Source organism: Panthera uncia, chromosome D1 (assembly GCF_023721935.1).
Source record: "Panthera uncia isolate 11264 chromosome D1, Puncia_PCG_1.0, whole genome shotgun sequence".
In the NCBI taxonomy this organism is placed as follows: Eukaryota; Metazoa; Chordata; class Mammalia; order Carnivora; family Felidae; genus Panthera; species Panthera uncia.
Window position 1 is genome coordinate 94,176,665 of NC_064808.1, and position 13,047 is coordinate 94,189,711.

Consider the following 13,047-nt stretch of genomic DNA (forward strand, 5'->3'; position numbering starts at 1 on the left):
CCCCCCCCCCCCCCCCCCCCCCCCCCCCGGTCTGGGCCCATGCTGATCTTCTCACACTTGCCCTGAAGCCAGGCCTTTTTGCAAGTGAGCCCTCACACTCACCGTCTCCTAGGCCTAGAATATTCTTGCCGCCCTACTCTGCCAGTCAAACCCCCTGCTCTTCCCTTGGTCACCCGCTTCAGACCTCATCCCCTTGGTGCTGTGCTCAGGCGGTATCCAGGAGCTCACGGAGCCACGGCAGAACTCTGCAGTTTGCCTCCTTACTCACGACACCCTCTCGCTCACGCTTAGGAACGACCAGTCCTTCAAAGAATGAACGATCGGCCGCCGATCCAGGCTGCTGGGTCCTTCTGCCTCTGCCCCTAAATTTCCAATGATTCTTTTCACTGGATCACACAAAGTCGTAACGACTGGAAAGATTTCATGGGACTCAGTTCTCCCCCACCCCTCTCTACAGCTCAGGGTGAAGAGCTGGGCACCCTCCTCCCTATTTCTTTTCAAAGAAAAAAGCAAAAGGAGGGTGGGAGTCAAACCAACCCGTCAGAACAGGGCATGAGAAAAATGAGGGAACGGAACAGACAGACCGCGGGAGCCTGAGAGATCACCTCGCGCAGATTTCTTTATCTTATCCGAGAGGAAACCGTGGCCCGGAAAGATGGAGAGGTTTGTATGAAGGACAACAAGTGGCACGGACACCCGGATGTCCGGCTCCCTGTCTGGGGATCTGGCCTTAACCTCTTGCCTTTCCACTCGCTTGTCTTCCCTAGGGAGCGCAGAGGGAGCTCAGAGTGGCACTGCTTCTGGGTCCCTGGATCTTCCCGCAACTATCCCCCAACCCCGCTCAGGCGGCTTTCCTGGGACCAGGAAGTTAACAGATTCAGCGCAAAATTTCCTGATGAGCCAATGTCCCTTGCTCCTGCAGCTACAGGACTGCCCTCTGGCCAGTCCTGACTGCAACTCCCAGTTGCAACAGCTGGCCTGAGGCTTTCCGACCTGGGCTTCAGCGAGGGCAGTGGCTCATCCTTTGCTCTCCTGTGTCTGCCCACCCCTTCTCTGTCCCATACCGGCCGCTCCTACACAACCGCTCTTTCTTCCCTTCCCCATACCCTCCGCCAGCCATTTCCTCCCAGTTAGTCACCGTGAGGTCATGCTCAGCCTCTGGCTCCCAGGCCTCTCCCTGAGGACGGTGCGTGTGCCGGGAGAGGAGAGAGACCGTAGGGGAGGATGTAGCAAGGCATCAGGGGAAAAATGGGCTCTGGAGTCAAAGGGATGGGAGTTCAAATCCTGGCTCTGCCAGCTGGTCAGTCATGTGACCTTTGGCAAATTATCTACTCTCCCAAATCCTTTGCAAAAAAAAAAAAAAGGTGGGGGGGTGGCTGCCGAGGAGGCACCGTCCTCTCCTGTCTGGCAGGGATGGTAACACTTGTAAGGAGCCCAAAGTGCCTTGCGTCGAACTTGGATATTGGTTTACTTCGCCCTCACGGTGAAGTGTGCAGGTGGCCTGGAGACCCCGGGTGCCCACCTGGAGGCCTGCAGGCGAGCTCATGTGAACGTGAGGCGGTGGGGCTAGGTATCTGATGGCTTCAAGGGACAGAGTGACACGTAGCAAGGAGGGGCCTTGTGGGGCCCACGGACGTGTATGCTCGTGAGCAGAGGGCTCCGGCATGAGCGTGTAAAGGAGTGTGACCAGGCTGAGCCTCTTTCTCCAAAACTCCCCCCTTCTTGAAAGGAAAGATATGTCATGTCCGTTCGTATCAGTAATGAGAAATCCAAAAACCCTTTCCAGGGGAGGGAGGGAGAGAACAACCCACCCCGTGGGGCTCATCTAAGCAGAGGAGACTCAAGGCCCACTCCTGCCAGAAGCCAGCAACTGTCTCCCGAATGGTGGAGAAGCCACACCCCAGAAGATGTTCAAAGGGTCAGGGGCCTCTCTGCAGGCTGCCTAGGGCCAGAGGGGCTGTCCCCCAGCCTTGTCCCAAGCACGAGGGTTTCTCAAGCTTCCAAAAGATCACACAGGCAGCCAAACCCACCAGGCCCGTGGAGCAGGCCACCTCCAAACTGGGCTGGTGTGGTCATATCTCGGTGTGGAATGGGCCCCTCCCATGCATCTTCTCCAAGGGCCTTGGACAGTGAGACGTGGGCCCCAGGCCGCCATCCTGAGTCCTCAGGGTGGAAAACACAGGGCACACGCCACATCCCAACCTGCTTAGGACTCTCCTTCGGGATCACAGAATCCTTGGGAATCTCCTCCGTCCTCCTGCCCTTAAAGCAAACCTGGCAAAACCATCCCCCAGAGAAGAATCTGTCTCCCATTTAAAGACCAGGGGTGAGAAGCTGATTCTGCTATCTTTCCCTTGGCCATTCCGGTGTTTAATCAACCAGGTTGGCGGCAATTTCCTCCTTGAGGCTGTCTCTCTAACTGAAGGCTCTTTCTGTGTCAGGCCTCAAGTTCAGAGAGTTGTTAGCAAACTTCCCCAGCGGACAAAATGCACAAAAGTGACTGTCTACCAGGTTTTGGCTGACGACTCCAGAGTATTCCTCTCTCTGACCACGAGGGATGCACCCAGAAAGTACCCAGCCCTTTAGAAAACGTTAGTAGTGGCTTCAAATCACGCTCTAGATAAAGGAGAACATATGCCTGAGTCTGCTCTCCAGTCCCACCCCAGGCTGCCACCTAAACTTGGACGGAGTATATCAGAGCAGGAGGGAGCCCGTGATTGTCCGATGCACCCCCACATTGGGATTGTCTTCCCTTCCAACCCACTCTTCTCTGCCTGACAAACTCCTACTCACCCTTTAGAGCCAGTTTCAAGTATCATCTCCTCTGTGAAGCCTGCCCTGAGCTCCCAGGAAGAATGAACTCTTTGCATTTCTGGTTGACACACCTTCTACCTACTCGCAGTGAAGCAGGGATGCGAGCGTATAATTAATTATTCCCTTAGGAGTCTCTCTCTGCTCCTCCCTCCGCCTCTCCTTCTCTCTCTCTCTTCCACTCCCCATACTAGACTATAAATAAGCTCCTTCAGGGCAGAGACCACGTCTTAATTTTTTTTGTGTTCCGACACCTGGCATAGTACACAGGCGCCCCATGCCGCCCCCCGCCCCCGGCAAATGGAATAAATTAATTGTTTTGTTTATTTATTTATTTTGAGGGAGAGAGGGAGAAAATGCATGAATGGGGGAGGGGCAGAGAGCGAGGAGAGAGCGAGAATCCCAAGCAGGCTCTGCACCGTCAGCAAGGCGCCCAACTCGACTCGGGGCTTGAACCCATGAACCACGAGATCATGATCTGAGCCAAAGTTGGACACTTAACCAACTGAGCCACCCAGGTGCCCCGGAATAAATTAATTTTTCAGCTGACCCCACCTTAGCTCTCCTCCCCGCAACATATCCTCCCACATCTGCTCTGACATCACGCCCTGTCCTGGTCCTCTCCCCTAGTCTCGCCACCAGCCCCTGATCTCAAGGGGAAAATCGTCCCCCCCCCCGCCCCCAGCTCCATCCTTCCATTTACACACCACAGCCATCCACCCTGCAGTCTGTCCAACACCACCTTCCCACCCCTGAAGCTTCTCCCCCGCCATGACTAACTCGAATCCCACCCGACTTGGTTTTCTTTAAAGGCGCCAAGCTTGTCTACATCGTCCCACTGAGCCAGGCTCGATACTCCGTCCTGGGCTCTTTTGTTCTGTTCCCCCCTGTCCTGTTCCTTCTCTTCTGCTTTCAATCCCTGAGGAACCCAGGCACCCCATCTTTTGCGCCTCCACGAATTCCTCTCCGCACAGTCGGTCCACACCCACAGACTCGCTCGAGAGTCAACTGAGGCTAAGCTGTGACAGGAAGAGAGCTGCCATTTTGCTTCTGCACCACATCAGGCATATGCTTATTCCTCAGTAATTGTCTCCACTTGTCAGCACTCTTTTGAGGGGGATAGTGAAGAGGAGACCCCAACATTGGATTATGGATTCGGGAAGGGGGTGGACACAAAGGCTCTTTTTAGGACCCGTCTAAGCCTGAAAGCTACCGAGTCCATAAATAAACACCCTCAAACTTGATATAATCTTTGTATCTCCTGCACCTGATGAAGTGTAAGTAGCCCCCCCCCCCGCTCCCAAACATTTATAAAGGTTTTCTTCTGAAAATCCTTACCTGCCTGTTGAAATCTAGGCCATTTCGATCATTTCCTGAAAGAGATAAAAACGAAAACATGAATTGCTAGCAGGACTGGAACAAATAGAAGGTTTGGAAGGAATGGGGATGTTGGGAAGGGCTTGTCTATGTTTTGAAAAAGAACCCCCGTTTCCCCCGTGGCCAGGATCCTCCACTTATCCTGTTTCCTGAAGACGTCTTTGGAAAATCTCCTCCAGGGAGGTGAACAACCAGGAAGACTGACTTGTCAGAGGTCACAGAGAGTCAACTGGGATTGAAATTGCCATCCCGGAGACATCCACTCCCTCACACAGAGATATGGCCTACGCTTTTGTGGCTAAGCCAGGAGTGACCAGCCACGGGTCCGAACGGAGCTGCCCTAAGAGGTTCCTCCACTATCCCAGCCCTCCTGGGGTGATGGCATCTAAGTCATGCCAGGTAGACAGGTGTCTGTTCTGGTTTTCTCCCCTCCAGCTTTCATTTCCTGTTGGCTTGTCTCTTCTCTTTTATAATAACTGTTGGGTTGAACAAGTAAAAATGTGTGCTTAGTAGAGAAAAATATGTGGGACAGAGAAAGTATAAAGTAGCAGAAAAAAAAATCACTCTGCTGAGAGGCAGCTGTAATTAATATTTGGGTATACATGATGGTCTGTCTTTATACTTGTTTTTCCTCATTCATATTCACCACTCTGTATAAATTTTACTCTGCTTTTGCCAGTGAACATCATTAATATTTCCCCTATACGATTAAGGAGCATCACAAATCTCTTTTTCTCCTATGCTTGCAAACATCATTTTTAATGGTTCCCTAATATTCCTTTCTGTGGACCATAACTTGCTTAAACATACACCTATTGTTAGGGGGCTTGCTTCCACCGTTAGCTACAATAACAGTTTCCCTCTCCTATAACTCTAGGTTACGAACCGCCAAACAAGCTTCCTTTGTGCCCCACGGCTCTGTAATAGCAAGAAAAATGACTATTTACTAAATACATACACTCAGAGCCTAGCACTGAGCCTAGTACATAACAGGAGTTCAAAATATACTGGTTGGATCAAAGAATAAATGTGCAAGTGAATGAATTCAGAACTTCCCATCAGAAAATTCTGCTTTTCATTAGCTTAGGAATGGAGTCCCAGTTTCTTAGCACAACGTATAATTCCCCATGTGACTTTCCCTCATAATCCCACCTCACTCCCCCCTGTCCCCACCAGGTATCCTGAGCTCAGGTGCAAATACACCAAGCCTATCTTGTTTCCACGCCTCTGTGCACTGCGCCATTTTGCAGAATCAGTCCCCCTCCGCTCTGGATTCCAGGAGCCCTAGCTACCACCACATGGCCCATCAGACCACTCCTTCTTTGTCTGTGTGCTTCTCTCTCCCGCTAGCCCATGAGTTCCTTGAAAATGGGGACATGACAAGAAAGGCACACTGTGAGACGTGGAGTGACCTCTGGATAGCAGCCTGAACTTGAGATCAATTAAGAGGATATATAAAATCTGCAAAGGGGTGCTAAAGGTAGGAAGGGCCCACAGACTGAAAGTGGTTGTGCATAGAGAGGCGGACTTGAAGGCAAAGTTGCTTTTATCCTTTTTTTTTTTTTTTTGATTGAGGTATAACTGACGTATAACATTATGTTAGTTTCGGGTGTACCACGTGATTCACTACCTGTATACACGGTGAACCGAGCACCACAACAAGACCGAGTGATATTCATCACCATATATAGTGACACATTTTTTTTCTCGTGATGAGAATTTTTAAGGTCTACTCTCTTAGCAGCTTTCAAACATGCAATGCCGGATTATTAACTATAGTCACCATGCTGTCCATTACATCCCCAGGACTTATTTGTTTTACAACGGTTAGTTTTGTTTGCAACCCCTTTTGCCCATTTCACCTATCCCACCCCTCACCTCTGGCAACCACGAATCTGTTCTCTGGATCTGTGAGCTTGTCTTTTGGTTTTTTCGTTTGCTTGCATTTTAGATTTCACATATAACTGAGATCATATGGTATTTGTCTTTCGCCGTCTGATTTATTTCACTCAGCATAGTGCCCTCAAGGTCCATCCACGTTGTCACAAATGGCAAGATTTCATTCTTTTTTATGGCCGGATAATATTCCATTATATATATATTACAATATATGTTTAGTATATATATTATATATTTATTATATATTTTATTGTTGCTCATATATTTTATTTTTATATTTATTATTATATAAAACTTAGGGGCCCCTAGATGGCTCAGTCAGTTGACTTCAGCTCAGGTCATGATCTCACAGCTTGTGGGTTTGAGCCCCATGTCGGGCTCTGTGCTGACAGCTCAGAGCCTGGAGCCTGCTTCAGATTCTGTGTCTCCCTCTCTCTTTGTCCCTCCCCTGCTCATTCTCTGTCTCTGTCTCTCTCTCTCTCAAAAAACAAAAATTAATTAAATACAATATAAAATATTATATGTATATATACACACATATTAATAGTATATTATATATTATATATTATACAGTAATATTATATATACATATATATGTACATATATATACACATGTACACATATGTACACATATACATACGTGCATATATATGTATATATGTGTGTATATATAATATTTTCTTTACTTATTCATCTGCCAACGGGCACTTAGGTTGTTTCTATCTTGGCTATTGTAAATAATACTGCATTGAACATGGGGGTGCAGATATCTTTTCGAATTAGTGTCTTCATTTTCTTTGGATAAATACCCCAAGGTGGAAATGCTAGGTAATCAGGTAGTTATGTATTTTATTTATTTTTAAATATATATATACACATATTTTTTGATGTTTATTATTTTTGAGAGAGAGAGAGACAGAGCATGACCAGGGGAGGGGCAGAGAGAGAGGGAGACACAGAATCTGAAACAGGCTCCAGGCTCTGAGCTGTCAGCACAGAGCCCGACTCAGGGCTTGAACTCACAAACTGCGAGATCATGACCTGAGCCGAAGTCGGATGCTCAACCGACTGAGCCACCCAGGTGCCCCAGTTTATTCATTTTTGACACAGTGAGGAAGCTGCTGCTCTTTCACAGAGAAAGGAGGGGATGTAATTACCATATTATGTGAAAGAGTGGTCCACAGTGACCAGGAACTTATCTGATACCCCTTTGTGATGCCCTGTGGAGGAGCAGGAGGGCGTACTTGGAAAACAGTCGCGGACTTGAAGTCAGAGAACTAAGGTTCAAGCCTTGGCTACATCACTCCTGAGCTGTGTGAGTTTGGTGGAGGCAGCCAGCCCCACAGCCTCCGCCTTCTCGATGGCAAAATAAGGTCATAATTCCCTCTCCACCCGTTTTCTAGGAATATAGTAAAACTCAAGTGAGATAAAGCTGGCGACCGTGCCTGGTGACCTGAGAGGTGCTACCCAGGTGTAGACCTGGGCTCCAGACATCCTGGGCCATTCCTCGATCAGGCTGAGCCTGGTCCTATGTTAGGGACTTTGCACATGCCGTGCCCTGCTCTCCCTAGAAAATATACTCTTGTCCTCCGAGACCACACTCCAATGTCACATCCTCTGTGAAACTTACCCGAAGCAAAATAAGGGATCTTGTCTGTATTTCTGCACCGCTTATTCATACCTCTTATCGCACATATCACATTTTTAGACCCAGTGGGTCCTGTGTCTGTTTCCCTCATGAGATCATGAGCTCCTAGAGGCCAGCATTACTATAGCATCTTTGTACCTGAAGTGCCTAAAAGTGCCCAACACACAGTAGGTGCCGAGCGACCACGTGTTTGATCCAGATTACTAAGAAACTGCTCCCAAAAGAAATCTTTGATTCTGACCTGAGAAAATCATAGGTGCCACCACCTGCTGAAACCTCAATGCATCTTATTTCCAAGCCCTGGCTCCCTCTTTGGAAGGTGGCAGCCACTTGCAAAAAAAAAAAAAAAAAAACCAAAAAACAAAAAACAAACCCAAAAGAACCAAAGAGGGACAGACACACAGAAGGAAGAGTTGGAAGGAAGGACACTGACGTCCAAACTCAGAGGGGAAGCACCTTGCAGAGGACACACAGCCCCAGAGAACTTGAATCAAGACCAAAGCTTGATTTCTCAACTCCTATACTCATACAGTGTTCCCGGGAAAGTCACTGTATGGGATGCCTGGCTGGCTCAGTCGGTACAGCATAGGACTCTTGATCTTGGGGTCATGAGTTCAGCCCCACGTTAGGTGTAGAGCTTACAACAAAAAAATACGCTGCACCCAGTGTCCAACACAGACAAACCAAGCATTCGCCTTTGATCAACGGCTTAGGCAAATAAATAGGTTGGATGCTGATTGAGTTTGGAAGTGATTCAAGGCAGAGTGGGAGACTAAATACAGAAAACTGGATGATAGAATCAGGATTGGAAAATATTTTGGCACCTTCTAAGAAGAAGCCGAAACCAAAAGGTAAAATGTAACAGGAATAAATGCAAAGCCCTGCACTTAGGTTTGAAAATATCAAGTGTAGGGAGGCCTGCGTGGCTCAGTAGGTTAAGCGTCCAACTCTTTTTTTTTTTTTAATTTTTTTTTTAACGTTTTATTTATTTTTGAGACAGGGAGAGACAGAGCATGAACGGGGGAGGGTCAGAGAGAGGGAGACACAGAATCTGAAACAGGCTCCAGGCTCTGAGCTGTCAGCACAGAGCCCGATGCGGGGCTCGAACCCACGAACCGTGAGATCATGACCTGAGCCGCAGTCGGCCGCTTAACCGACTGAGCCACCCAGGCGCCCCTAAGCGTCCAACTCTTGACGTCAGCTCACGGTTCGTGAATTCGAGCCCTGCATCGGGCTCTGTTCTGACAGTGCAGAGCCTGCCTGGGATTCTCTCTCCCTCTCCCTCCACCCCTACCCCGCTTGTACTCTCTCTCTCAAAATAAATAAACTTAAAAAATGATTAAAGAAAATCAACTGTATATATAAAAGACAGGGGAGATTGAATTGTACTCTTAGAAATGCTTAAGATGGTACATTTTATCTTTAAATTTTAGTTTTAAGTTTTATATGTTTTATTACCTCAATAAAAATGAAAAAGAAAAAACTAAAGATTTTTTTAAATCAGGAATTCTGTTTAAAACACTTTAGCCCAGGGGTGCCTGGGTGGCTCAGTCGGTTGAGCGGCCGACTTCAGCTCAGGTCATGATCTCGTGGTCCGTGAGTTCGAGCCCCGCGTCGGGCTCTGGGCTGACAGCTCGGAGCCTGGAGCCTGTTTCAGATTCTGTGTCTCCCTCTGTCTGACCCTCCCCCGTTCATGCTCTGTCTCTCTCTGTCTCAAAAATAAATAAAGGTTAAAAAAATTTTTCTTTAAAATAAATTAAAAAAATAAAATACTTTAGCCCAGAAATCTACTTTTCTACTTCATATGGGCAGTCCACTAAAGTCGTCAAATTGCACAAAGTTATACCCAACTATGAGACTATTTGCTACATATGATCTAGCAATCCCACTTCTGGGTATTTATCCAAAGAAAATGAAAACATGCTCTTAAGGAGATATCTGCACTCCCATGTTTACTGCAACATTATTCACAATAGCTACGGTATGGACACAACCTAAGAGTCCATCAATGGATGAATAGATAAAGATATTATTTACACACACACACACACATGCACACACACACAGAGAAATATTATTCAGCCATGAGAAAAGAGGAAATCCTGCCATTTGTAAAAACATGGATGGAACTTGTAGACATTATGCTAAGTGAAAAAAGAGAAATAAAAGTACCGCATGGTATCACTTATATGTGGAACCTCAAAACAATGTTTTTAAAGAGTCAAACCTACAGAAACAGAGCGTGAGAGAGTAGAAAAGCAGGGGGGTGGGGAGGATCGGGAGAGGTTGGTAAAAGGGTACAAACTTTCAGCTATAAGAGGATGAAGTCCAGGGGTGCCGGGAACACTTGCCTTTAGGTGAAGCCTTCTTTGCAGCATTGCCATGAGAATTAGCTATGAGATTCATTTTGAGTGTAATAATGGTATTATAATGAAGAAGGAAAATGTCCTGTTTTACAGATGCATCCTTGACACATCTAGGGTGGAACTGCTATAATGTCTATATTTTACAAGAAAATATTCCAGCAGCAAGAAAGGCAGAAATTTGGGGCACCTGGGTGGCTCAGCAGTCAGTTAAGGATCTGACTTGGGCTCAGGTCACGATCTCATGGTTCATAAGTTCAAGCCCCACGTCAGGCTCTGTGCTGACAGCTCGGAGCCTGGAGCCTGCTTTGGATTCTGTGTCTCCCTCTCTCTCTCCCCCTCCCCTGCTCACACTCCGTCTCTCTGTCTCAAAAAATAAACATTAAGAAAACAATTTTTAAAAGGCAGAAATGTGATGGTTGTTGAGAGTAGGCAATGAGTAGACGGGGAAAACGTCCACAATAAAAATTGTTCGAAAATGGAAAAAGAAAAAAACAATGCTTCAGAAACAAGCGGATGAAAAAATATAGCAAGAAGTTAACAACGATTACATCCATGTGATGGGTGTATGGCTGTTCATTAGCTGTTTTCTCTCTTTTCTCTATGTCTGAAGTTTTTCAAAATAAAAATTTTGTAAGACAATCCAATGAGGGAACATTGGAAAGCACTTGGCACAGGGCCTCGTGCATAGTAAGTGCTTAAATAAATATCAGCGGACTTTTCCTTCCTCTCCAAATATTGGCATGGAAGTGAACCAGGCTTAGCCTACAGCAGCAAAGAACAGAACAGGGTCAGTGGTGAAGCTGCTAGGAAGCAGCTTTCATCTCAGTATGAGAAAGGATTTTGTAAAAAGTGAATTTGCTCAGCCGTGCAAACCACAGTTTCATGTCAACAGAGCTCCCCATTGCTGGGAATATTCAAGCAGAGCCTGCTCGTTTCAGGGATGGGACCGAAGCGGCTTTTGAATTGAGGGACAATTTGATGGCAGGAGGATGTCAGGGAACCTCTAAAATTCCTTCCACCTCGGAAGTCTTTCCCTTCAATGCAGCTGATTGAAATGTACCCCGACCTTTCCTCCCCTCCCAGAAGCGGGTCCCTGTCTGCAGCCCGTGCAGAGGCCCAGAGAGCTCTACTCACCATTTCCCTCTATCCTGTTTGTTCTGCATACACATAAAAGATAAGGACACAGAACGGAGAGGAAAGGCAGAAAGGGCTCAAGAAGGAAGCTTCAGAATCCCCCATTTGGAGGCGTTGGGGGGCAAACGGGTCAGATCTGTGCCAAGCTGGAAGAGCCACCACCTGGAGTCTCTCCAGGCTTCTTTGGGTTCTCGTTGTCCCCTGGCAACCTTTGGGCCATGAGGCTTCCAGCAAGAAAGCAGGAAGAGGGCAAACACCCTGAAACCCTGGCTCAGGGGCCTGGGAAGAGACCTCAGGAGATCATCGGGGCAAGTTCCCTGCCTTTGGGAAGATGAAACATTACTACACACCCCGTTTTACAGAGGAGGAAACTGAGTCTCGCCAGGTTAAGGGATGCGTACCACCTGTGGGGACCCCAGCCCACAGTGGACAGGAGGAGCCCGCCCCAGCCCCCCTGCTTTCCCACCTCTGAGCCCGCAGAGCCTGCTGATTTGCATAGCTTTGGCAAGCCCTGGGATGTGAGTTTGCCTGGGGAGCAATTCTCTGGGGGAGGGAGGGAGAAGCACAGGAATGGAGAACTGTACCAGCAGGATTTTTCACTTCTGCCCGGCAAACAAGGCAGAGTGCTCGGCAACGAGGCTGAACCTCTCCCAGTTCTGGACGGCTCCTCTGCTCTCCAGTTCCGCACCCAGTATAACCCAGTAAGACTCCCAGTGCCACTTTAGAACCACTTGGCAGCTGGCTGGCACTTCCTGGGAGAGCAATTATTAAAGCCACCAGGACCTTGGAGACGCTCCTGGGCAGCCAGCCACCGGAGCCAGCCAGGAGACTTCCCATTGAAACCAGTCATAGCAGTTTTTTTTTTTTTCCAGGACCCCACAGACACCATGCCTACCTTTTTTGTTACTTGAGATTCCTCCAAGGCACTGGAAGGTGTTGCCTAATGGTCAGCGTTCTGTACAGAGAACACTCGGGAACCTGAGCTCGAGGGTTACTTCAAAGGCTGTTTTACGCCGGACTTTGGGCAAGTGGCTTAATCTCCGTAGCCTTCAATTTCCCTTAAATATTAAAACAAAAAAGTTTCTGTCTGCATTCCTGCCACCTCCTTCATAGGGGCAAAGAAATGCCCAGGAGGAGCCTGAGGAGGACCCCAGAAGACCCCTGAGGAATGGGATACAGGACCTAGAAAGGGCTCTAGCTTAGGGGTCGGGGAGATCTGGCTCCCAGCTGCCCACTAGCTGAGTGTCCTCAGTCACCTTGCCTCTAAGGGTGTGGACAGCAAGCGCAGGCAAGCCGTGTGGGTGCAAGCCATGCCCAGGGCCGTACCACTGGTGGATCGTTACACCCTCTTCTTTTTCCTAAAGTCCCTGCTCAGCGACCACCACTGATGGTCAGGATCAGCTGTCCTGAAGAAGCCCATCTGCTAACCCCAGGACAGGGTGACCTCTCAGCTTCCCTTGACCTCTGGCCATCTGTGCAGTTGGGAATTGTCAAGACTTAAAGCTTCTTCCTCCCTGCCCTGAGGTAGAATAGCAGAGCAGGTACCCTCAGGGATTCCTCAGGACGTGGCCTATGTGAGTGAGCCACCTGATGCCTTTTCACCACATGCACGGCCGGGAGAAGGAACCCCGAAGCCTAGCTCTCTCGCCCCTTCGCTCAGATCAGGAGCCTGGGGCCGAGCCACAGTGGGAACAGGGGCCCCACTGCACCCCTTTGCTGGGGGAGAAGTCCAGCATCCTCCCGGCTTCCTCTGCGATCGGTCAGGTCCAGGTCATTCTGTACAAATGAAAGGCTCCTCACGTGCACGGTCTG

At 48.4% G+C, this 13,047-nt stretch overlaps 1 protein-coding gene across 1 annotated transcript in view; it reads right to left on the minus strand.

Moving 5' to 3' along the window:
• Positions 1-13,047, minus strand: part of POU2F3 (POU class 2 homeobox 3) — a 69,921-nt gene that overhangs the window by 44,074 nt on the left and 12,800 nt on the right. Inside the window, exon 3 of the mRNA XM_049641023.1 lies at positions 4,150-4,184. Coding sequence (XP_049496980.1) covers positions 4,150-4,184 — 35 coding nt within the window. The remainder of the gene's footprint in view (positions 1-4,149; positions 4,185-13,047) is intronic.